We start from the raw sequence: 24,708 nt of genomic DNA, 5'->3' as shown, positions 1-24,708 counted from the left end.
CTGATGAAGATATGATGACAACAGCAGATGATTCCCTCAGATATTTGGAAGACATGCTGTTCACAAAGGTTTGACTGAGTTCACTTTGTTTACTTTCTCAATAATTCTCTCTCAGTCATCTGTTTCTTTGCTCTTGAGGGTCTGAAGCACAACCAACATTATAAAACATTCTTGCTCACATTGTGCGCTATTACACATTTCTACCAGATAGGTCCAAATCCCCAAATCTTACAACATAACGTAGCTACAGGTTAGTCTCAAGACATGCATTAGCATTACTCTGGCTACTCCTTGGCTGACATACTGTTAAACACAGACATACAAATGTCTATACATCTATACTGTCAGATACTTGAGTATGTCCATATCCTCCTACTGCTGGAACAGTTGCCATACAGCCTGACTTAATGGAACTTGAAATTATTCAAGGCAAAGACATTGAGTCACAGTGCAAAACGTTTGCAGTGAATTTGCGTGGGTCATAATGATGATGTTGTGTAGTTCAAGATGAATAGATTAACACAGCAAACTTTACAGCTTACATGTTGAATTTTTCCCAGTGATTATAGTGAAGTAAGGCAACATTTTAGGTGTGTCTAATAGAGTGGACAGTCAGTGTAAACAGTGTTTAAAAGTCCAGAAACACTGCTGTGTGTGATACACTTGTGCCAACAGTCACTGCAGTGCTGAGAATGATCCACCATCACAGTAATACCTGCTCTGAGGTGGTCCGGCAGGGGTCCTGATGAATTGTGCAGGGTTAAACAATTCTGTCTGATGAACTCTATTCTTCTGGCAATACTTGTGATCATTTTGCATGATGGCAAGCCACTCTGAAGTGACCTAAACACTGTGACAGTAGGTTGTTCAGATGAAGCCTGAAGGGATGACTCTTTCAGCTATTGCATGAGAAGTTGCTCATTAAAAGAACATGATTTCTAGAATACTGAACTTTTTAAAATGACAGTAATTCATTGGTCGTCCACATAAGATAAATGTATGAGAGAACAGGATGATATGGAGACTTTCAATGGAGAATCAATTCAACACTACAGCTGGAATTGCTCACCAATTCAGCCCTGAACGGAGCAGGATTCTGTCTCGGCAGACAGTGTCTCACCGTGACAGAATTTGGACTGAAAGCATGTTCCGCAATAACCAAAACTCTCATTAGCAGATAGAATCAAAACACTACACTAACCTTTGATGAGGAGCATGGCGTGTGGATGTGGGAACAGTGGTCCGAGGTTCAATTTAGTGAAAAAAGCAAGTTTAATTTAGTTGGATCAGATAATGTTCGGCATCAAACAGAGGAAAGACAAAATTCAAAGAAGTCAGTTAAGTTTGGTTGGGGGTTCCTGCAGCAGGAGTTGGGCTTCTTATACAGCTACATGGCAAGGTAAATGTTAATGTTTATCAGAACCTTTCCTTCCCTGCAAACTCTCCAAATTAGCTAACAGTTTTTATGCAAAACAGTGCCTCTTGTCACACTGCAAAATGGATAAAGCACTCCCTTGAAGCTGAAAAGATTGAAATAATGAAATGACCAGCCTAGTTCTGATCTAAACCCAACTGAGAATCTCTGGAAAGATATTGGTGAGAACGTTATGGCTGAGAAACCCACCACAGTGACAGAACTGTGGAAGAGACTGGAAAAAAATGGAACTAGATCAAAGCAATGTGATGTCTTGACAGTGTAGATGTGCTGAAGTCATCCAAAGAAAAAGCCTCTACACTTCCTATTAATTTTTGAAGTCTGTAAAGATCAAAGATGTCATTTGTAAGCTTCTTTCCTGCTACAGTAGTTACTGTTCTCTAATTTTGATCGTTTTCCACAACATGAAGGTTTTTGTTGAATTGTCTTGGTTATTTTGCATAACATGGTAGTGGAACAATGGTATGTCCACAGAAAATCAAGTATTTATGAGTCATTCTCTAATTTTAATCTCTACTGTGTGTAACTGTAGTGATAAAATGGACAGTGAGTGTAGATAGGTGGGTAGGTATACCAGTAAAAGTTCATCATTGTTCACAAAGACATTGTATTGAGCTGCATAACTACAATGAATTAAATGTATAATTGGAAAAACGATGTAAGAATCAAAGAAACATTTACTAGTATAGCAAAAAGCTTTAATTGAGGATAATAGCTGTAGGCAAAAATACACATATAAATCTTTATTGAATAGTGTTGCTTTTGCGTATACGGCTTTTTTTATGTTGACGGCCTCCTCATACAAGCATGCCCAGTTTCACAATTAGCACCAAGAAGTGTTTCAAAAACAGTACAGGAATCATAGTGGATAGTAACAAAGCAAACTGCAGGAAACAACGTTGTGAGAAAACCATACAGAGGCATCATGCTGAGCAGGAGTAGTCAAGTGAGACACTGCAGGCTAGAGTGCTGGAGGATGAGAGATTAGTTTAAACTTTCCCCTCAACAGCTTAATCTGTTTCTCATATTTACTGTGCCTGGTTGCTTCTAAAGTAAATAGTGTCCTTGTTAATGTTTACTTTGCAAATGTGCACTTTCTACTATACTGGCAGTGTAATCTGACCTAATTTGAGAGAAATATTTTATGGTAGTTTTATTGTTTTCAAACTTAAAAACGCCATGTTACTGTGCAAGCAAAACTATGTTAAGCTTGCAATGTTAGTGTGCTAATTATACATGGTATATATGGTGATATCGGTTAGCTAGGCTATAACTCTAATGTATTCGTTTTCATGTTGTTAGCCTATGGAACATTACACAACAAACGTCTTCCTCTTACAACATTAAAAGCTGTCTGTGTTTGTCTTTTATCTCTGCTTGCTCAACTAGCATATTTACAGGCTGAAACTGCATCCTTAAAAGTAAGTTAGCACACATACGACTAGAAAATAATGGGACTAGGTTCCCACTTTAATTTTGTGCTGCCCATCAAAAGTTTGGAGACAGTTCTAATTAATGCTCACTACTTTTCAGTTATTACATATTACAAATAATATTCCTTTGTTTTGTTTTCCAAGCTGTTATTTAATGCACACATTGAAAACATAGTTTAAGCCTTAAAGGTTTGAGTGCTAATTAGAGTTGAGTGCTTTTGTGAGCGTTGCTTCTAAAACATGAAGTATCTGCACAGCTTCCTTATTAAGAAAGAAAACCTCCTAATTTACAGAAGTTTGTTTATTGAGCTGAGTGTCTGCAAACTTTTGAGGGACCATGTATGGAGTAACAAAATTTTGCAAAGATAAAAATAGCCATCACATGCTAAATATGCAAAGTATATTTCATGTAGCTCATAGCATAAATGGTGCATTGGTGATATGTTAAAGAAAAACTATCATATCAACTATCAACATGCATCTGTAGCTATGCAATAAGCACATAAAATGAAATGACAAGAACTGCCACAAAAATTATACATTTGGCTTTTCACATTTTTGTTGGTCAATACAATTTCATATAACAATTTCATTTCAGTTTTTATTCAAATCCAAACACTTTCACTGAATTAACTTGGCACTGTATGTAGTGTAGCTGCACTGGAATGGTCAAAGGCCCTTATTTGCCAATGATTACGTTCCTGAACCCTTTAACGTGGCCCAGCCTGTTGCTGTTAAAATCCACCAGCAGTTTGCGCAGGCCGGAGCGAGTGGGAGTGAAGTAGATTTTGACCTTGGCTTCTTGCCCAGGCTCCACACTGTTTGGGATCCTGAGAAATATAAATATTTAAATATTACTCTCAAACTAAAAGCACTGCTCAAACCTTTCTGATCAGCATTGCTTACAACATTACTGATAAAGGGTAACTGTTAAGATTCTGGACAGATCAGTGTGAGAGTGCAGTAATATCAACCAACATGGATTGTGACACTGGACAGAACCTGTTCAGAGCAACCTAAAAGTCAAACGTTATGAGGACACACAGTAGTAAAACGTCGGTTTTTGTTCTGCTATTAGATCACAGGGACAGCCAACATGTAGAAGACTACAAGAGCTTTATTCCTCTCTTTTCCAGATATATAAATACTCACCTTTCTTCACTTTACCATTGATGGAAAAATCTTGATTTTTGGCAAGTCATTCTGGCCTGTATTCATGCTCTATTTATCTTATCAGCCCCACAGTGAACTACATTATAGTGGAAGCATTTTTCTTGCCTCTCATTTTCAGCCTGCTGTCTCATTCATATATTCAGCTGGTGAATGGTTTTTAATCATCCAGCACCAAAGCAGATCAGCAATAAATCAAACATCTGGGACTTCAAGACAAATGCTGACAGTCCAGTGCTTATTAGTCATGTTATTTCAGATAAGAATCTTGCCAAATAGACACAGCTTAAGGGGAAAATCCCTGCTATGTGCAGCTTAAGTTATGAAAGCTTGTGTGTGCTTGTTAAGTTTTACAAAGCCAGCAAATATTTCAGGCCAGTTCACCAAGAAGAGATGGGCAATATGACAATATTTACTGCTACAGTGATAAATTATGTCACACCAAAACTTAGAAATATTAAATATTGTGAAGCATGTTGTATATTGTGAAAATGTATTAATGTTGCCCACCCCTGTGCCATCTATTAAATGAGTTTGCATTTAACCCACAGATCTACACTAGATACATCAAGCTCATCTGACAAAAAAAAAATCTTGGTGTCGTGATAGACCCTGATCTGTCCTTCGACAGACATAACTAATATTACTAGCACAACCTTCCTGCATCTATGCAATACTGTTAAATTAATAAATGCATTCTCTACAGGATGCAGAAAAGTTAGTTCATGCATTTATTACTTCAAGGATAGATTACTGTAATGCTCTGCTGTCTGAATGTCCCAGCAAAAGCCTCAATAAGCTTCAGCCAGAGACTTCACAAGAACCAGAAAGTTTGACTATATTAGCCCAGTTTTATCAACTCTACACTGGTTACCAGTTAAATTTCACATTTATTATAAAATTCTATCACTGACATTTAAAGCTCTAAACGGACTCGCACCTCAGTACCTGAGTGAACATCTCTCCTACTATGAACCCTCATGCCTACTTGGATCACAAGGTGCTGGCTTACTACTGGTACCTAGAATTAATAAAGTTACATCAGGGGGGAGAGCTTTCTCATACAAAGCCCCCCAGAGCTGGAATAATCTTCCTGTTAATGTTCAGGACTCAGACACAGCCTCAGTCTGTAAGTCTAGGCTAAAAACTTACTTGTATAGTAAAGACTTTGGTAATTAGTCTTCCCTGTCAGATCTAGACCTGCTGGAGTCTCTGCTGCTGTTATACTGTAATCTGTGGTCAGTCACTCTTTAAAGAACTAACTGTTTTTCTTCCTTTCTTTGCTGATCTGAATAGCTGTCCATCTTGTGCGGCTGAAGCTGCCTCATCTGCCTTGATCGGGTGCCACTGCTCACTAGCCTTCTGGACTGGCTTGTCCACCAATGAGCTTCTTGCTGTACATTGCTGTGCAATCCTCAGCTCAAATGCTGCTGCTGCCACTGCATAATCATAAACTAATCAAATTAACCACTGCCCACCCATTTTTCCTGCTAATAATGTTTGCTATCCGGTGTCGACCAGAGGAGGATGGGTTCCCCTTCTGAGTCTTGGTTCCTCTTAAGGTTTCTTCTTCTTGCCCTTAAAGAGTTTTTCATTGCCACTGTCACCACTGGCTTGCTCGTGGGGGCTTGGACCTGGATTTTCTTTTCTTTTTCTTTCTGTAATACTGATTGTTCCGTAAAGCTGCTTTGTGACAGCACTTTCTGTTAAAAGTGCTATATAAATAAATTTACTACACATCCAAATGTATGCATGCTCCACTTTTCATTACAGAATTGGAATATTTATGGTTCAACCATTGCTGACGAATTGCTTGCACACAGCCATGTAATCTCTAAGGAAAAACATGATGCAAATGGTGCAGATGGTGTAAACTGGCCTGCGGAGGAGTAGAATCACTTTCTTTTGAGTACTCAAGCACCACTGAATAACTTTAGAACCAGAGCACTGTTTCCGACCAAGATCTAACTTCCTAGCATCTGCGCCTGCCCTCACTAACATTCTTGTGGTTAAAGGGAATCAAATCACATTCCAACATTAAGCACAAAGCCTTCTCAGAAGAGAACAATTGTTGTTATAATTAAGTGCCGTCAAGTCGTTTCTGATTCTTGCAAACCATATGGTTAGTGTTTCTGCAGAATCTCCTGTCTTCTACTTGGTCTTCAGGCTTTTGAATGACTGGTTCATTATTGTTCTGACTAGCTGGTCATCCTCTCCCTCTTTTACCTCCAACCATTCCAATATTAATGGTCTTGTCCAATGAATTGGTTCTTCTGAGAATACGTCTGTTGTCTTCACCCAAACATCAAACTACAAGGGCATCAATATTTTCCTATCTTGTTTATTGTTCAGTTTTCACAACCATAAAAAACACAGAAGATCATGGTCTGGACAATTCTGATCTTTGTCTGTAGAGGCAGTTATTGCAGCAAGATAAGAGCCTGCTCACCATCAATATTCTTGATTTTAGGAGCAGGTCTCTGGATACTTTTTGATGTATAGTACCCTTTAAACCATTAGATACTAATGTTTGCTGGTTGTCATTGTGGTAATTGACACTACAAGTCTACCTACCTGTGCATGCATAGATTAATGTAATTAATCTTTCCTCAACAAAACATACCTTTCGGTGATGGTCTTGCCTGCAGTAAGGTTGGCTCCCTCTATGCAGAAGCAGCATGCCTCTAAAGGATCTTGCAGTGAGTTCTGCACAATGAGTTCTGCTGCCAGCTTACGGTTCACTTTGGGCTCTCCCAAGATCTAAAGCACAAAGTACACAAAGCACTGAAGACCTAACAGCCATTTAGCAGCAAGTTAAATTAGCTTTATATTATTGTGGTAAAGACATGGTTTGGTTTCCTTCGTGATGATGATATTGATATTTAGATTGTAATTGTGTGACAGTATTTTGATTTCATCTCCAGCATCATTGGTATGGTAACTTTTGTCAGTAGAACTTGTCATGGTTGTGTCTCCTTACCCTGATCGTGATCTCTGGGTTTTCAAGGACGATGGTGCGCATGGCCAGAACGGCGTCTCTGGTGCTGTAGTCTATCAGCAGAGCTCCCAGGCGGATTAGATTGTCCTGAGTTATAGCGTTGCAGTATTTACTGTAGCTCAACCTCAGAGACACCTTTCGCTCTACAGGGCACACGAATAGATACACATCACATAACAATGGATAGTACCTGCGCTGATTATATAAGGTTTAAACTAGGCTGAAAAGATAATAAATGACTACAATTACATAAATGACTAAAGGAAGGCCTCAAAAGTAGATCCACTTATGACATTTGTTAAAGCTTTAATAAATTTTGGTCTTAATATCTCAGCTCCAGGATTTTACTTGTGGCCCTTATTTTATGTGCAAGCCATTTATTTTCTTGCATTATAAAGTTACATAATGTAATCATATTTTGCACAGATATTCCCATCAAACACAAACACACAAACACACACACACACACACCTCCTCCAGGTGGCAGCACCACATTCAGCAAGTCTTTAAACCCACACTCCTGCCCGATGGATCCATCGTAAGACATGCCACGGGAGGCAAAAACCAGACGACACTTCTTCTCCACTGGTGTGGTGTTGTTAACCACGGCAAAGACATCAAAGTCGCAGCCCTTCCTCATCTCCACGGAGACCTTGATATTGACATGGAGGCCACTGTTGACTGGTTGCTTCAGCAGTTTATTTTGGTGTTTGGCTTTTTTAAACGCCTCTCGTTCCTCATCAGAGCCTGAGCCAGGGATAGCAGCACAGCTGAGTCAACTGTCATGGTAGTGATCAGAGAGCTCCTACTGTGCCCAGTGTGTCATTCATGAATATACCTTACCTTCTGGGTACTTATAAAGGTGTGTGATATCCTCTCGTTCATCGCTGCCAACACTCTTGGTACTGATCTTTTGGCCAACCTGGCTAGTGGCGGTAATCTTGCGTGTGCTGCCATCCTTATACTTCAGGAATGTCTCCACATCCGCATTTACCTCCGCAAACACAAATGGAGTGTCGTACTTAAACGTGAGCTCTCCCTCCTTTATTGCTCGCACAGGGACAGGCCCACAGCAGTACACCTCTAGTACAGTAAGAATAGAAAAAAAATTACATTTCATTTTGCAATCTTTTGGAATTTGTTGACTTTGGAATCACTTGTCATATTTAGTTTTTTGTTAGTTTAATCAGCAACTTGTATATTTAAACATTAAAAACTATATAAAAAGGCAACTTCAGACTTATTTTGGACAGTAAGAAGTTATTATCCCCTTACTCTTGAGATTTTCTATATACAAACATATATATATATATATATATTTTTTTTTTTTTTTTTTTTGTTAATTACTATGAAACTAATATGAAAGTGATGTGGTATGTGGTTGTGTGTGTTAAACTAGTAGAGATTGATCATTTTGACAAATTTTACTTTTGCACAGTATTTAACATAACTCTTACAAAAAGAGCAATTAAAAATGAAGTGAGAAGTTGAGAAATGTATATTATATTGTTCACAGCACCAATTTTATAATAGAAAACAGAACTATTATGTGGCAAATCAGGGATCTGCTTAACAACAGATCTACTTTAGTGTGTACAACCATTCACACTAAAAATGACAACTTTTATCAAGCTAAATGCTTAAATCCTAACTAGTCACCAGAAGCAAGCAGTTGCCTGCTCAGTACATCATGACGTCATGACAACAATGAGCTTTTCTGAGCATAACACAGAGGCTGAATTGAGAGAAAAAAAAAAACTTTTGTGAACTTCATGGATTCTCAACTTTTATTATCTGAGAGTTTTGTTGAAGTATTTAGTAACATATAAACAAAATATCCTCACTTTTTTTTTACTGTACTTGAAGGTGGTTTGTTTTGTATTATTTTGACATCACACAAAACAAGAGTCTGTGTTTGGTCACTTTGATTGTCAGTCAAATGGCCCCTTCCTAGGTGGATCTTTGGCCACATTGAGCAATGAAACCCACCGAAGCCTGTGGTCATGGAAAATACAGCAAGACACCACTACTATCCAATTGTAATTTGAGATACATATTGGGATATTTGATCGCGAGATTATCAAATAAATTTTCAAATTTTGAATTCAAGTTAGTTGATTATGTAAGTAGTACTTTCTTTGTCAATTACTTGTGCCTATCTGAGCAGTATTATTATTATTATTATCATCAAATGTCTCACTTTAAAGAAATCTTATCTGAAATAAACTCATCATATAAGAATCTGACTGGATTTACATAATTGAAAACAATTGATTAAATTTTTTTGAATGGTATTGTACATAGTGTATCCATATCTATTTAAATATTCAACAACTGTAAAATAATAACTAAAATAGTAAGAAAATGACGTGTGTGTATACCCTCGCTCTTCTCCTGGGGTGTGGGGTCACTCGCCTGCCAGCCATCAAAGCCTGCTTTCAGATCAGTACGAGCCATCCAGCTCTCCACCCAGCAGTGGTAGTTCCTACAGCACCAACAAGAATCCTTTCATACTGACACATAAACCACAAGCCAGCCATTTATGTACACTGTTAGAAATAAAGGTACCATGCAGGTACATGATTCATTCATCAAGGTACAAACAGTGTAAATGTGCCCTCAAAGGTGCAACAGCGGTTTTAAGGTCCAACTGTGTACCTTAAAGCTTTTCTTAGTGGAAAAGTAGACATTTGTATCTTTTTATAAACTAATGTTTTAAAACAGAACAATAAAATAAAAGGCCTGGAGACTAAACGGGGTGTGTGGAGTCAATACAACGTAGAAAATATAATTTCAATGGATTATGGTACAGTTATGTTCCCTGACTAAAGGTACTGATACGTATCCCTGAGGGTACCACCACAGTGACAAAAAGGGTACTGCCCCAGTGATGGTGTCGTATCTTTTTTTTATGAGAGTGTACCTTCTATAAATTCATTTAGAAACTGTATCTCTGCCCTTCCCATTGCAGCTCCTGTTCAACTGAATGAAATGTAACCTAAATATCTCCACCAGTGTGTTGTGTATTTTAGGGGTCCAAAAAATAGAGCCTATCCCAGCGGTCATTGGGCAGAAGGCAGGATACACCCTGGACAAGTCACCATTCCATCGCGGGCCAGAGGGACAGATATACACATTCACACACACTCACACCTAGGGGCAATTTAGCATGTCCAATTGACTGTGGGAGGAAACTGAAGTACCTGGAGGAAACCCACACATTCACAGGGAGAACATGCAAACTCCACACAGGAAGGACCCTGGTCACCCAGCCAGGGAATTGAATCCATGTCCTTCTTGCTGTGAGGTGACAGTGCTACCCACTGCGCCACCATGCGCCCAATTCATTGTTCTAGCTATTAAGACTGATTTTGGGATTCTGAGCATGTGTCTAATGCCATGACCATTCACCTTGCTCCTTTGTCCAGCAGAACTCATTTCTGACATACATTTCTGTTGTAATAAGCATGTTCCTACCAAATCATGTCTTTGCTGATGTTCTGCAGCTGGCCATTTTCATCGACGTAGCGTTCAATCACCAGGTTAGCATTGGTATCATGAGCTGACAGGTAGTTTGTGACCACTCTGCAGGGGATTCCCAGAGCTCGAGACACTGGGGACAAAGAAACAGCCAAAATGCATTACTCTTATTTAGGTTGACATGTAAAGCTCATTTTAAGCCATTCTAATAATTTAACATCTAAATTGTGGTTTAAGAATGAAAATGTAATGTAAGATTCAATCAGTTCATCTTTACAGGGATTTCCTGTCCTATTTGCTTATCTAACAGAGGTGCACAATATATTGACTACCACTAATAATTTGCCACTACACTGGAAAATGTCACTATTATCAGTCTGATATTGTGGTTACCGCAAAGAACTGCAGTCAATAATTTGGTGTCTCATTTGCACATGCCCACACTACTGCCCTTGGGCAAGACTCCTAACACTACATTGCCCTAACATTATAAGCAGCTCTAAATAAGAATCTCTGCAAAATAACTAAATATAAATGTCTATAATAGTTGTCATGTTTTATTTAGTAATACATCATTACTATATAAAATTAATCAGTGCTGAATCAATCCTTCATGACAATTTTACAAAAGAAATAAATGCCCTTATGTCAACCTCTTAGAATGCCAAGCTCATTACATTTACTTCATAAAGCATTCAATGTCATCTTTCTGGCATAGACTTCATAAAAGTAGTATTAAATTTTTGCTTTAATGTAAATACTCAAGTATTGCTTTTAATGTAAAATCATTAAGCAGGTAGCCTTCAAATAAAGTGTTACCAAATAACCAAACCCTTTTATTACCAGTGCAGGCAACAGCTGCAAATACCCAACACTGGCCAAAGCGGACAGGCAAACAGGAAGTAGAGTTCCAGGTTCTCAAAATCTCCACACTCCCCCTCCATGCCATGGGGCTGATTCCACCATCAAATGTGTCTCTCCAGCAGCCTTCCAATACTCCATTATCTCTGTCATTACTATTCACCTGTGAATGTGTGTGAGGGAATGTGGATTAGATGTTCATAATGTTTAATGTTCACAAATAACAGGATCATCTTGCACTTCAATATGATCTTGATGTCCAAACCTGATAATTCAGTTAGCTACTGGTTCTCACCATAGCACTGAGCACTCTGCAGACGTATATAGGGTTTCTGCGGCCAGAGCAGTCTTTTCCAGGGTTCCTCTTGTATTTAGGGTTCTCATCCAAAATTCGCAGACACGCGTCCAGGATGCCTTCTTCAAACTGAACATTACAACACAATAGAAAAGGATAAATTGGGATTTACAATCCAATCTGTTGGACTACTCAGAACTGGAGCTTCCATGACTAGATACCGTTTTGGAAATTCCCGGTTTTTAGCATGCAAACGTGAATTCTCATGAATTTTCTACTTCAACCCAAACTAAAACCTCAGTTCTAAATGTATCATGCACTTAACCCAAAGACAAATGCTTGACTCTAATTTAAGCCAAATGTAAGAAAAATGTAAGAAGAAATGCACAAAATATGTACCCTGTTTAAAGTTATGGCTGTAAAATGTATTATAATTTAAAATACAAGAATAATAATAATAATAATAATAATAATAAGGCAATAATGAAACCACATGAGTGTGCACCATTTATATATTCAAACCTTAATTTCACTGTAGTCCCCACTGAAAAAAATTTGCAATTAGCCTCTTACTCTCATAGGTTTATTACATACCATGGCTTGTTATTCAATAACTACAGGGAGTTCAGTGCAAACTGGTTCAACTATTCTTAGGTTATAGAAGTGTCTAATAAAATTTTAGGCCAGTCGACAGCCCTGGTCATTTAAGGGGTTAATGATTTATTTCTCACTTCTTACCATTGGCTCTAATACTTTCTTGTACCATTCTGCTCTTTCTCCATGTTCTTTTTGTCTATTTATGATTGTCTCCCCTTTTTATTTCTGCCTTTTATCTTAAAGATGTGAAGGGAGTGTTAGTTTTGGTGTAGATCCATTTTTACAGGGAGTGAAGTACGAGCTGATAGATGATAATTTGTGTGTGTGTGTGTGTGTGTGTGTGTGTGTGTGTGTGTGTGTGTGTGTGTGTGTGTGTGTATGTGTGTGTGTGTTTTACTACCCATACCACCCACCTGGCCAAATTCCCAAGCTGAGGGAATGGGATATTTAGCATTACCCCGGTAGATTATTCCATCCTGAGCCAAAACATACTCCTCCAGCTTCTCCTCACTGTCCATGTACACTGTATCTCCTGTCCACCAAAACAAACACAACCACACATCCTACATGACCACATCCTTCAAGGAGGAACACAGTATGCTATACAGCATGAGTTCAGAGAGAAATGTTGATGGACACTGAATGCATGATTGTTCTCCAAGGGGTGGTCAATATGGCAAAAACAATTTCATGATACTTGATATGTAGCATGAAATTTAGTTTTGTAAACAAGTTGAGAACAATGGTAGAGCCACAATTCATAAACAATTTAAGGAACAGAAGGAAAAATTGAACAAATGGTAAAAATAAATGATTAAAAAACATTATGATAATTGCATAATAACTGACATTCAATCAGCTCTTTGTTACAGTGCAGTTTCAGTTACTATATATTGTTTTTATTTATTGTTTGTTGTTTCTGTAACTGGTCTAAATCTGTTGTGCTTATGATACGTACTAATGATACAAGCAGAAAAGCACACTGCACAATAATTTATGAAGATAATTACAACAAACTGCTTGGTGTTGTCAACTTTAACATGTTAATAATGCAGTAACATGACATTAACACCACAATTTTTGCTGCCTTTAACACATTCTACTAGTTTTACCCTTGGACTCTGCAACTGTAGCCCTATTGAGGGTTCTCTTAACAGAAGTTATTTCCAGTTATTGCCATGTCGTGAATAGAAGTATGTTGAGTCTGAAGTATCATTTACAACTAAAAAAGACCATGAAGGAATAATCAGTGATATCAGTAACATTAGCAGTGGAGGATGTCTTTGAAGGACTACACTTGACACCCCTCGGAGAAGAACTATGGATAAAATAAATGAGCAGCAAACTAAAAAAAGCAACAGTGAAGAAGAAAACTACAGTTCCTGTCAAAATAAAATAAAATAGCTTTATGAAAGCAAAAGCCTACACTCAGAGTCAGAACATGTAGCCATTGCTGCTCTCACTGGATGTAAGTGATGAAAATTGTAACCTGCATTCACAAGATTTTAGGTTCATATTAAATTATAGATAGTAATAAATCATTCACATTAAGATTATTTTGTCCACTCATTTAGCTACAGTAACATACTTTTGCTCTTTATACAGAAAAAAATATATTTCCCCAGGATCAAATCAGAGCAAACAAGACAATTGCAACAAATCATAATAAAGTAACAATATTAATATTACACAATACTGTTAATTGTGATTATTTTAATAATTTGACAGTTTTTCATTTTGGTTAGTGTTTTTACAACAGGATCCCTCAAGATCTGTATGTTTGCATGGGGTGTGTGTGTGTATGCATATGCTTTCACTCACGAGGACACCAGGGGTTGAAGAGCAATATCAGCTCAAACTGGGCATTGCTGTCCAGAGTCAGCTTGTAGTGCCCAATGGGGGCATCAGGAGCAGAACAGATGGACAAGGAGACTATGTCCCCAGGCGGACCGGTTACCGCAGCACTCCAACGCGTGTCATCAATAGCATCACTCAGACCAAAGACAGCCTTGGTACCATACTGCTCCACAGGCTGTGGTCCTTAAGAAAGTAAATATATAAAGATCATTAAAATGCAGCATTATCAATGCACACCAAGCTAAATACAAATAAACCAATATACTCAGTATTGCAATAATCTGCTAAATAGTTTATTATAGTTGATTAACCTTTAGTGATCTCGGATCTCATATCACCTAGAGCCATCACATTACTCAATTAAACTCAAATACTGGATTAAAAATGTTGATTTAATTATATACTTTCTCCAATAACTAATTAACTATTTGCACTTTTTAAAAAACTGGCCTCTCTTTCAGAATAAATTAGAGCTTCACACCCACTCACACTCATTTACAGCATAGTATTTTTATATACAGTATTATGAAGTCTTTTTAAATGCTTCCTTCCTTTTTTTGTTCAGTACAGTATTCTGGAATTTTTGGAAGCTATGCATAGTTTGGCATTGTTCAGTAATGTCTATTTTAATGTGTTGGCCTTGTGAAAGTACTGATTACTCAAGTACTCATCAAATTAAATGGGAGAACATTCAGGTACTACAATAATTGAAAATGACAACTCTAAAAAGTCACAGCACCATCATGGTCTTAAATGAATATTTTAGTAGACAAGGCTGATATCCCTAAGAATGAACCAATACACTGACTGTACTATTTCTAATATAGTCAAACATTAAACAACTTCATCACAACTGGCCTGATCAGTAATGAACCTGTGGCTGTAGCTATTTTTATAGGTCTATTAAAGCAGCTGCCAACTGTGATAATCTGTATCACAGCGTCTGGAAAAGCAATTCAGTGTTCTTTTCAGCTCTGATCAAATGGAACAATTGCAGCTGTAAATAAGAGTTCTTTGTGATTTCACCAGGCATGGTGTCACTTTTAGGAAACAGAACTCTGCAATGTGTCAATTGAGCCATCTTAACAAGACCACATTGTCCTATACATCTCTTTCTATGAGGATAAGCGTCAAGCCACAGCATGAATGACAAAAATGAGACAGAAGACTTTAAAAAACCACAGATCCCTGGAATGTTTTGTATTAATTTTGTACTAGTGCACATAAAAGATCTAATAGACAGCTTGAAAAACAAGGCAATATGATAAGAATGTGTGGGAACTCATGATCCCAGACTGTGTGCGACCCTGGCATCAGAATAAAGTCTAATGGATGCATGCACTGGAATTCCATTACGCTGGAAGTGGGAAGCGTTCCAGGAAATCACTTTTTGGCCTGGAAACAAGAGATAGGCTCTCTCTGATACACCAAGGGAGTACCAGTGTTGTGTAATGGCTAATGGCAACAGTATTACTGTAATTACTGTTACAAGTTCAGCCTTTGGTGGGTTGGAGTTTTAGGTAGTTACAAACTGGTAAAACATTCTAAGGCTTTGTAAGTTTCAGCTGATCAACATAAGTTATATTGACCATGTATCCTAACAAGAGATTAGTTCACTTACTACATCTTTAATGGGCAGATCTCAGCAAACCTACACCAACCAGCAGAAAAAGGAATAATAATCAATCCCACTTATGCAGCACAAAATGCCACTTTTGTAAAACTGGATATTGTATTGACTTCTCATTTACAGCAAAGTCTAAATTGATTCGATTCTGCTGCATGGCTGAAGAAAGTTTTCTGCAAGCTTCTAAATAAGCCAACACAGTGTCCTTGATAGTGTGGTTATCTTCAACTAACCAGACACTTTCTGACAAAAAACATTTCCTGTGTTGTAAATGCTGAAGAGTCCTATTTGGTATGTTTGCCCAAGTGCTTCATTAAATGTCTGGAATAACATTTGTACTGTACTTGGTTCAGCTGTTTTGGCATCTGCCCACTGGTGAGTTTTGAACAGTATCAAGTGACCGAGGAAGCAAGCTCAGAATGACTTATGACCTCTCAGCAATATGAGCTTTTTTACACTGGTCAGTATCATAAGACTTTAATTATCTCTCTGGATTGTTCTGGCTATGGCTATAAATAATCATGATCCCTCAGCCCACATGCTCAATTATGTCTCTACTTGGAGCCTTTACCAGCACACCAAGAGTGTCTGCAACAACAACTTGCCATCTAAAAAGCACTCAAACATAGAATTTAACACTACATAAGGTGACATCATGTTAGTAGAGTTGGTTTTAAAGTAATTATGAGACTAAAACCTGTGTATTAATGTGACTCAACACTTTTTACTGAAGTACGCTAACACCAGACTGACTTTGTATTTTACCTACACTTACTCAAAAGTTCTGTGGAGCAAAATCAGTGAACAACTTTTGCTTCTTTCATTTTTGTATGTGAGGTGTGTGAGTGTAAAAAGTTTAAGTTGAAGAACCTCCACTTTTTTCTTGACACTGTACATCCAAGCCAAGAACCATTCTGGAACCTTTACTTTTAAGAGATTATCAATGTTTATAAATGTTTAATAAGGATAATAAATCACAAGAAAAAAATTTTGCAAATGACACATTAAAAGTGGCTCTCTCACTTTACGGTGTGCCATTTCGCATACCACACTATATTCATGATGACAGATTAACAACTTTGTTTGCCGCTTGCTGCAAAGTATTTATGGACACCATAATCTGCCGAGATCCAATTCTGTCATTTTTAACTGTCACACCTATGAGTATATCCTATTATATCCCACATCACCTCATGGTAACAATTTGTCTTGTTGCTTAACTTGGAAGCTGGTGAAATGTTCCTACAGCAACAAAGCCTAAAAGATGTTTTGAACATCAACTGCAAAAGTTATTTCCAAATGGTCCATGACGCACTTACTCATATGTGGTAATAAAACACCTTTTTCCCCTCATAATCTATGCAGACAGACAATAATCAAGAGTGAAGTGACGAGCTGAAATGTCACTCATACCCACATGGTTGTGGTACTTAAGGTTTTCTGCATAGCATCACCCTTTTAGGGCATACTATTTAATTATGAGCCTCCACCCCACCCTTCCCGCATGCTCTCTCCCTCTTCTCTCCCTCTTCTCTCCCTCTTCTCTCCCTCTTCTCTCCCTCTTCCATTTCTCTCTCTTACTCTTTCATTATTGTTCTCTCTTTATCTCAGTCTCTCGCTGAACATTTCAGAATCATGTTTAGCTGAACAGTCTCCTGGACATTATGCCACATAAGGTAATGTTTGCTTTATACACTGGACGTTATTTAATCTCTGTTAGGTATTTTATCCAAACAAAATCATCTTTCATGTCTCTGCTCATAACAAATGGTGCAAGTCTCTACAACAGACCTAAGATCACAAGTCAACAACTGATTAGCACTGGTCTAAATGCTAATAGTCTGTGGTGATAGTCAGGTTTACCTGTCTCTGCAGTGATCTGGAGCTGATTTACTCCAGGCTCGTAGGATCCAGAGCGGAGGTTAAGGTTGATGGTGAAGGGCTGACCTCTCCGTACAATCAGCCGGTCAGTGCCGTTCAGCTCCGTACGGTGGTCTGTGTTATTGAACTCACACGCCAAGTCCCAACTGCCAATGTCTAGAGCTGAGAATATGGTGAATATGGATTAATTAAAATTGAAGAGTGTGCCAGGGGAATTAGAATGAAAACACTCAACCAGTTCACTTCTCAATCCACACAGTCTATTCTTGGAAAACTAAGCCAAAAATGGCCAATTTTAAGTTCTGTTTTTGCACTTTCACAAAAAGCAACATATGTACATATATCCATCCACTCAACCCACAGCAGTTTAGCCCCACCCATTCAGGAGGATGTTATAAAGTGTGTCTCACTCTGGCCTGAGGCACAATACAGAGTAGCCAATCAGAGCAGAACTCATTTACAAGCATCAGTAATAAAGGCACAGTAGCAAAAACTGTTTAATTCTTAGGGTTAAAAAAAGTCAAATAAAATTTAATTATGACTGTTTTTAGTGCGTAATACAACAACTTCCAGGAATACAAGAAAAATGTTGGATATGTGGGTTGAGAATGTCAACTGAAGCAGCAGCACACAGTATCAGTTACACTTCACGGTTCTTCTGATGATAATTTTTAAGTTTAACATTTTCACTAAACACACTGTTTACTATAAGAATATGTATATGGTTTCAGTATCATAGGGTATCAGTTTGCATAATTAATTATAATATTCAGCCAATGTGCACTCATTTTTAGCTGAAATTATTTATCAAACAAGATAAAATTGCTTGGTGTTGCTTTCACTGTTTTACATGCTTTAATGTTGTTTGGAATGAGGACACATAAAAAGAGCTCACAGAGTCATAGTCACTCTGCACTAGGTGGTGAAGACAAACTCCCTGCCCTTCCTTTTCTTCAGGGAATGAAGGAGTGAAAGGAAGACTGAGTCATTTTTCCTCTCCCTTTTCGTGGTGGAGGAATCACTGTAATGTTAGTCTATTTGAGACAGGTGTGGTCTGTCCCATAGGAGGAAAGATCATTCATATTCAGGGAAAAAACACTTTGAAAACAAGGGAGTACATTTTCAACCTAGTTCTCTTACACACGGCGCTATTCAAAGGTCTTAAGCCGGGCATGTCAAACTGGGGACCTTCCGGGCCAAAGTGCTACAGAGATTAGTGTTTACCTTCTCCCAACTGTCTGAATTCAGTGCATGAAGGCCATGCTAATTAGCTGAAGAGCTAAATCAGGTGTGTTTAATGAGGCAGTGTGCTAAGGTCTGCAGTGTTTTGACCTGTGGGGACTGGAGCCTGACATATGTCTTAGGCCATTTATTGACCAGGGTGTATTTTGGTTTTTCCACCTGGATTTATGTGACCAAATTGTAAGGCAAATTATTCTGTAACTGCATGAAAGAAATGTAAATTTTATTTTAATGTAAAGTATTTTATTTATTCATTTATTTTACCCTCAAATGAACAGAAAATGTGTTTTATATATGCTTACAATTTACTGCCGAAAGCCAAAAATCTTAGACACTCTTTGTATTATTTTATAAAAAAAATTACAGAGTAAATCACTGAAGAGACACCATCTGTTTACAGTTTATAGCCAGTTTATTGTGGAAAAATGGGTCGACTTTTAGTAGACCAAAAAATTGTTCAGCTTCTTCGATTATAAGGGTTTAAAATGACATTACCCATCATTACCCAGGACATTACCTATTTGCCTGGAAAGGAAATGTGACACTCACCTTTTAAATGTTTCTTATGAAATCTGAAAGTTATGAAAAATATGATGTGTTTTGGAACCACCAGTGGTCTTCAAGGAATTGAACATGTTAAGAAAATCAAATGTAAAGACATTTATCTTATACAATACAAAAACATTTAATGTGTGTGAATGTGTTAGCTCAAATATCTGGTATGGATAATCCATCCTTTATTAAATTAAATCAGATGTTCTGCTGATGGAATTTAACAAATCTTCTAAGTGCAATCAGTGAAGTGTAGCTAGAAGCAGGGAACCAAACCTGTATTCTTCAAACTAAGATATTAGGTGGGACAACCAAAAGTTTTTTCGTCTCTACATTTGAAAAACAGTCATTGTGAGTGTTGTGATGTGAAATGGTTAATTGTAGACAAACCTATCAGAATGGTGGTGATGGCGATCAGAGGTCTCAATATCTCCAAAGCAAATATAATGCGAACAAACCAATTTATCTATTCTAATGTTATGTAGCATTTATGGACAAAACACAATTACTGATAGTTTTAAAAGGTTTCATGGCTGTCTAAGACTTTTGAACAGTACTGGATGTTCTTTATTTGCTCTTACTCTAGTCTCTGGCAAGATGGTAAGCATTTTGCACAGTATTTAGAATCAGGTGTTGCATATAACAAGTGCTCGGGGCCTCCCAGATGGTCTGCATTTTTTTGTCTGTCTCTATGTATCAGGAGCATCTGGGGGCCCCTGAGGGCTGGTTTGAGAACCAGTAAATACAACATACAACACTGAATACAACACAAAACAGAAATAGCCTACATGCCTGACTTTAGAACAACAGTCAGTACTGGATCTAGACCAAAAAGTTTTCATTGTAGAATTCATGCATGTGATGGCATCCAGTTATGTATAGAGGCCAGTTATAATGTATGAGTTTCATACAGAGTTTCATTGTGAGGTATGAGTCTAAAGAAGAATGTTGGAGATTAGAGAATTCATTTGAGAATGTGTTTGGCTCATGTCCAACAGGTCAACAGATGTGAGCTTTAAGCTGCCTTCTTTATGGGCCTCTTCAAAAGGAAGTATTTCGCTTCAACACACCACAGATAAAAATGCCCATTAAAGACCTTCAGGATACACCCATAAAATCTTCCTATTACTCTATTAAAAGTGCCAAAAGGGTTCTTTAGAGCAATGCCACGGAAGAGCAGCTTTTGTTCTGTAAAGAACTTGCTAGTAAAAGGTTGGACCCTTTTTTGCCTTCAGAACTGTTTTAATTCTTCATGGCATACTTTCAACATGGTGTTGGAAACATTCCTCAGAGATTTTGGTTGGTTATCTGAGTTATGGTTGCCTTTCTATCATCTGGAACCAGTCTGCCCATTCTCCTCTGACCTTTCACATTAACATCAAAGGCATTTTCTTCCACACAACTGCCGCTCACTGGATATTTTCTTTTTTCAGACCATTCTCTGTAAACCCTAGAGATGGTTGTGCGTGAAAATCCCAGTAGATCAGCAGTTTCTTGAATACTCAGACCAGTCTGGTCTCGTCTGGTACCAACAACCATGCAAGTCATTTAAATCACCTTTCTTCCCCATTCTGATGCTCGGTCTGCACTTCAGCAAGTTGTCTTGACCACCTCTACATGACTAAATGCAGTGAGTTGTGGCCATGTAATTGGCTGATTAGGTATTTGTGTTAACAAGCAACTGTGGCTGGTGAGTGTGTGTATATACATACATATACACACATATACATACACACACGTCATGGATGTGTGTAATGTATTCTTGTTTTTGAAATTTTGACTGGTTCTTTGTAGAGAAAACTGTGGGTGCATATGTGCGTGTTGATGTTTGCTTGTTTGCTTGACAGTGTTGCCCTTGGCTAGCTGACACAGTGACACACCTCTGGTTTACTTCCAGTCTGTCTTCTATGTAGAGACTGACTGTTAATTGAGTAAATAAATGGATCAGTAAAAGTGAGGCAAGGCGTCTGTAAACAGTCAAGAAAAAGAACAGTGTCACATTCTATGACCTTCTTGTGCTTCTAAAAATATTTTTTGGAAATGTTGCTGCAATGTTCCGTTTGTGTTTAGGTCAGTGCTGTAGGCTGCTCATAATCGGCTCCTGTGCATAATCAGTAAAGTCGCTCTCGCTGTCCGGCCCCAGTCAAGTTTTTTTAAACAACAAAAGCATCCCCATTATAACTCAGACAAAAAAAAAAAAAACTCAGGCACAGCTTAATTTAGCCAGACCCACATGCTGGCTCCACAGCTGAAACTGGTTATTCTGCACAGGTTTCATCTGTGTTTCATTGGGAGCTATAGGGGTCTAAACAAGAATGTCCGACAGATTAGAGAATTCATTAGCATGTGGCCAGCAGGCCAACAAACGTGACCTTTAGCCGCTCTTTTTAAGGCCTTGTCAGACACACATGTCAAGTCATTATTAAATGTGATATTCAAACTTTTCTGTTTCAGGGCCTAAATGGAAACCTGAGGTCCCCTGCTATTTTAGAGTTAGGTGTAGTATTTAAACATTGTTAAAGTTCATGCCCCAGTTCACACAGTCCATACACGGAAACTAAACTGCACAAACAGCACATTCTACATTTGTTGATTTGGTGATGTCACAAGAAACAACACATTTACATATAACAACCCATTCAGATTAAAGCTACAAGTGTTTCAACCTGAACTACCAATCGGGGTCCTTTACATAGATAGTCTTCAAAAACAGTGATAAATAATCCGTTCAATTCTAAAGGATAAACATGCATAGCTATATAAAAATGAATTGTGAGTTTGGTGCATAAAAGCACAGATATTATAACTGGAGCACAGGGAAAACAAATAAATAGAATACCCTTAAAAATTCTTTAGGAAAAAGAAAAAAAAAGTTCTTTAGTTAATATATAAAAGCATGACAACTCAAAGAGCCATTTGAATGCAAATGCTTATGTGGTTCTTTGCATAGTTAAATGGCTCTTCTCTATGATGAAGAACCTGTATTTGATTCTTGAAAATACATTAGAAATGGTTCTACGTAGCACCAAGAAAGGTTTCAGCATAAGATGCATTTACTGGCCTATACAGAACCAAATGTATTGTCCAAAATTCACTTAAGTACACATAGAGCCACAGCCTGTAGTTTCTAAAGTCACAACTCCCATAAATAAGCTGTTTTTGAGGTTTTTGAGAGTGTAAGTTGTTAGAATGCACTGACACTCACCCATGCTGGTGAGTGAGATGTGGTGATGTCCTCTGGAATGATCTGCCTCTTCAGTGCATGAGCTGTGGAGCGAGACTTTATTTGTAGTGCAGTACTGCGTCACTGAAATTCTTAGGAGCTATGTGCGTGTGTGCGTGTGTGTGTTTGGGGGTGGGGTCTTGGTGTTGGGGGGGTGTGTGTATGATGGGGGAGGGGTAAAGGACTGATTCTCTCAACACTTGAGGGATGAATGGCTGGTAGGCATGTGTGTTCAGTAATATGATGCTCTTAACAATTGACACCTTCCAGCCATTGCCACAGGTCGCAGTGCCAAATTCACAAAAGCTTTGCCAAAAAAAATGAAATTAAAACTATGCAGAACCTTAAGGAAACACCAAGAAGTTCATGACATTGGGCCTCATTCATCAATTCTTCATAAGTGTTTCTTAAATGTGTTCTTGAGAAAAGTCGTAAGAAAAGAATGTGTCATGAATCTGACATTCTCAAAACCACAGAATTGTTTGCACCCGTCTGCTCTTGAGTGTGTGCAGATTCTGTTCTTACCTCAGGACAAACCATTTACATTTCCTTTTATGGCATTTGTCAGAGCGACTTGCAATTTTACATTTAATACAGGTAGGCAAAGGTAGTGTTAGGAGTCTTGCCCAAGGACTCTTATTGTTGTAGTGTAGCGTACTTGCCCAGGCAGGGGATCAAACCCCAGCCTACAGCATAGAAGGCAGAAGGCACTACACTATACCAACCGTTTAATCCCCCCCAAAAAAACAAATAAGAAAGCATTAGGGAATGTCACAATCTTCACGAAAACTGCATAAGTGGGAGAAATTCCTTCTTAGAATGGTTGGTGAATGAGGCCAACCATTCATAAGAACAAATGTAATTCTTAAATGCAATTATTGATTAAAATAAATAAATAAAAATATTAGTTAAAAACCTGAAGAAGTTGAAATTCTCCTCATGTAGGCTATATGTTTTCTGTCATGTGACCCATTGATTTCATGTTACATTTTACAGTTTAACCTCTTGAACTATAGCTTTACTTAATTTTCTTAGTTTTTTTATACGAGAGTAAAGATTTTATATGAATGTCTAAATAATTAGGTAATATTAAATACTATATACCCTGCAAGCTATGTTGTTATAAGAGAGAAAAACTAATATATGGGCCAATACAGGGTCCATTAGGATTAAATGAGATGCATTTTGAATTTGAATTAAGCTTTACTTCTTATTCAGTTTAATCTTACAATTACTTCATTCATTTTAATCTTTTTAGCACAAAGGTAAAAACATAAGTACACCATTTAAAATTTTACAAAAAAAATAAAAACTAGAAGTGAGGGTAGGGGAAACAACTAATGGGTCTATTTTCTATGAAACTCGTCAGAACATATTTTGTTTGGAAGCTTACAATGTAAATTATATATGTAAACTACAGCCAAAGGCAAGTGTGAGGCGTTTGAAAGGTTAAGCAAATATTTAAGAACACACTTTTTTCAGGAACACCACTTCTTTCCTTGCAATTGTTCTGAAGAAAGGGTTAGGTAGGAAATTAGAGTTTTTCATAAATAACAATTTATCATAACTAAATATGAAGTTAAGAAAAATATATTTAAGAAGATATATTTTTCTTCTTGCTGCCTGGTGTGTGTGTGGAAAATGCTTCTTATGGTCAGAATACTCTATAATATAACCAAAAAAAGAAATACTCAATAGTTACATCAATTCATTCATCCAATCTACATTGATGGACAGTGTGTGGAGAGGGTGTCCAGCTTCAAGCTAATGGGGGTGTATATGGATGCAGATCTCCAATAGGGTTCTAACACCTCAGTGGTAGTGAAGAAGGCCTAGCAGCGTCTCCATTTCCTAAGAACCCTTAAGAAGCTGAATCTGGAAAAGAAACTGTTGACTCTTCTACCGCTGCTCCGTTGAGAGCGTTTTAACGTACTATATCTCTGTGTGGGTCTCTAGTTGTACCATAGCACACAAAAAGGCCATACAAAGGGTCATCAACACGGCACAGAAGGTTATTGGACACTCCCTCCCCTCCCTGGAAGACCTCTACAGAACTC

At 37.8% G+C, this 24,708-nt stretch overlaps 1 protein-coding gene across 1 annotated transcript; it reads right to left on the bottom strand.

The window, feature by feature from the left end:
• Positions 1–2,111: 2,111 nt before the first annotated feature.
• On the bottom strand, positions 2,112–22,724 carry tgm2b (transglutaminase 2b). The gene is made up of 13 exons (XM_017697924.2): positions 22,634–22,724; positions 17,617–17,796; positions 14,091–14,309; positions 12,683–12,801; positions 11,673–11,801; positions 11,360–11,540; positions 10,514–10,649; positions 9,418–9,521; positions 7,880–8,119; positions 7,508–7,783; positions 7,019–7,179; positions 6,662–6,798; positions 2,112–3,698 (listed from the first exon to the last, which is right to left on the bottom strand). The coding sequence occupies exons 1-13, from the start codon at positions 22,635–22,637 to the stop codon at positions 3,548–3,550; spliced, it is 2,037 nt and encodes a 678-aa protein (XP_017553413.2). The 5' UTR covers positions 22,638–22,724; the 3' UTR covers positions 2,112–3,547.
• Positions 22,725–24,708: the final 1,984 nt, after the last annotated feature.

The sequence above is a fragment of the Pygocentrus nattereri genome, chromosome 26 (assembly GCF_015220715.1).
Source record: "Pygocentrus nattereri isolate fPygNat1 chromosome 26, fPygNat1.pri, whole genome shotgun sequence".
NCBI lineage: Eukaryota > Metazoa > Chordata > Actinopteri > Characiformes > Serrasalmidae > Pygocentrus > Pygocentrus nattereri.
Note: the sequence above shows the minus strand (reverse complement) of the source record. Positions and strands in the feature narration are given on the sequence as shown.

Excerpts from the sequence above, each read along its gene's own strand:
- tgm2b (XM_017697924.2), bottom strand. Across the intron at positions 14,310-17,616 it reads CCAGATCACTGCAGAGACAG|GACCACAGCCTGTGGAGCAG; the intron begins GTAAACCTGACT and ends TACTTTCTTAAG. Across the intron at positions 10,650-11,359 it reads TGCAGCTGTTGCCTGCACTG|TGTCTCGAGCTCTGGGAATC; the intron begins GTAATAAAAGGG and ends CTTTGTCCCCAG.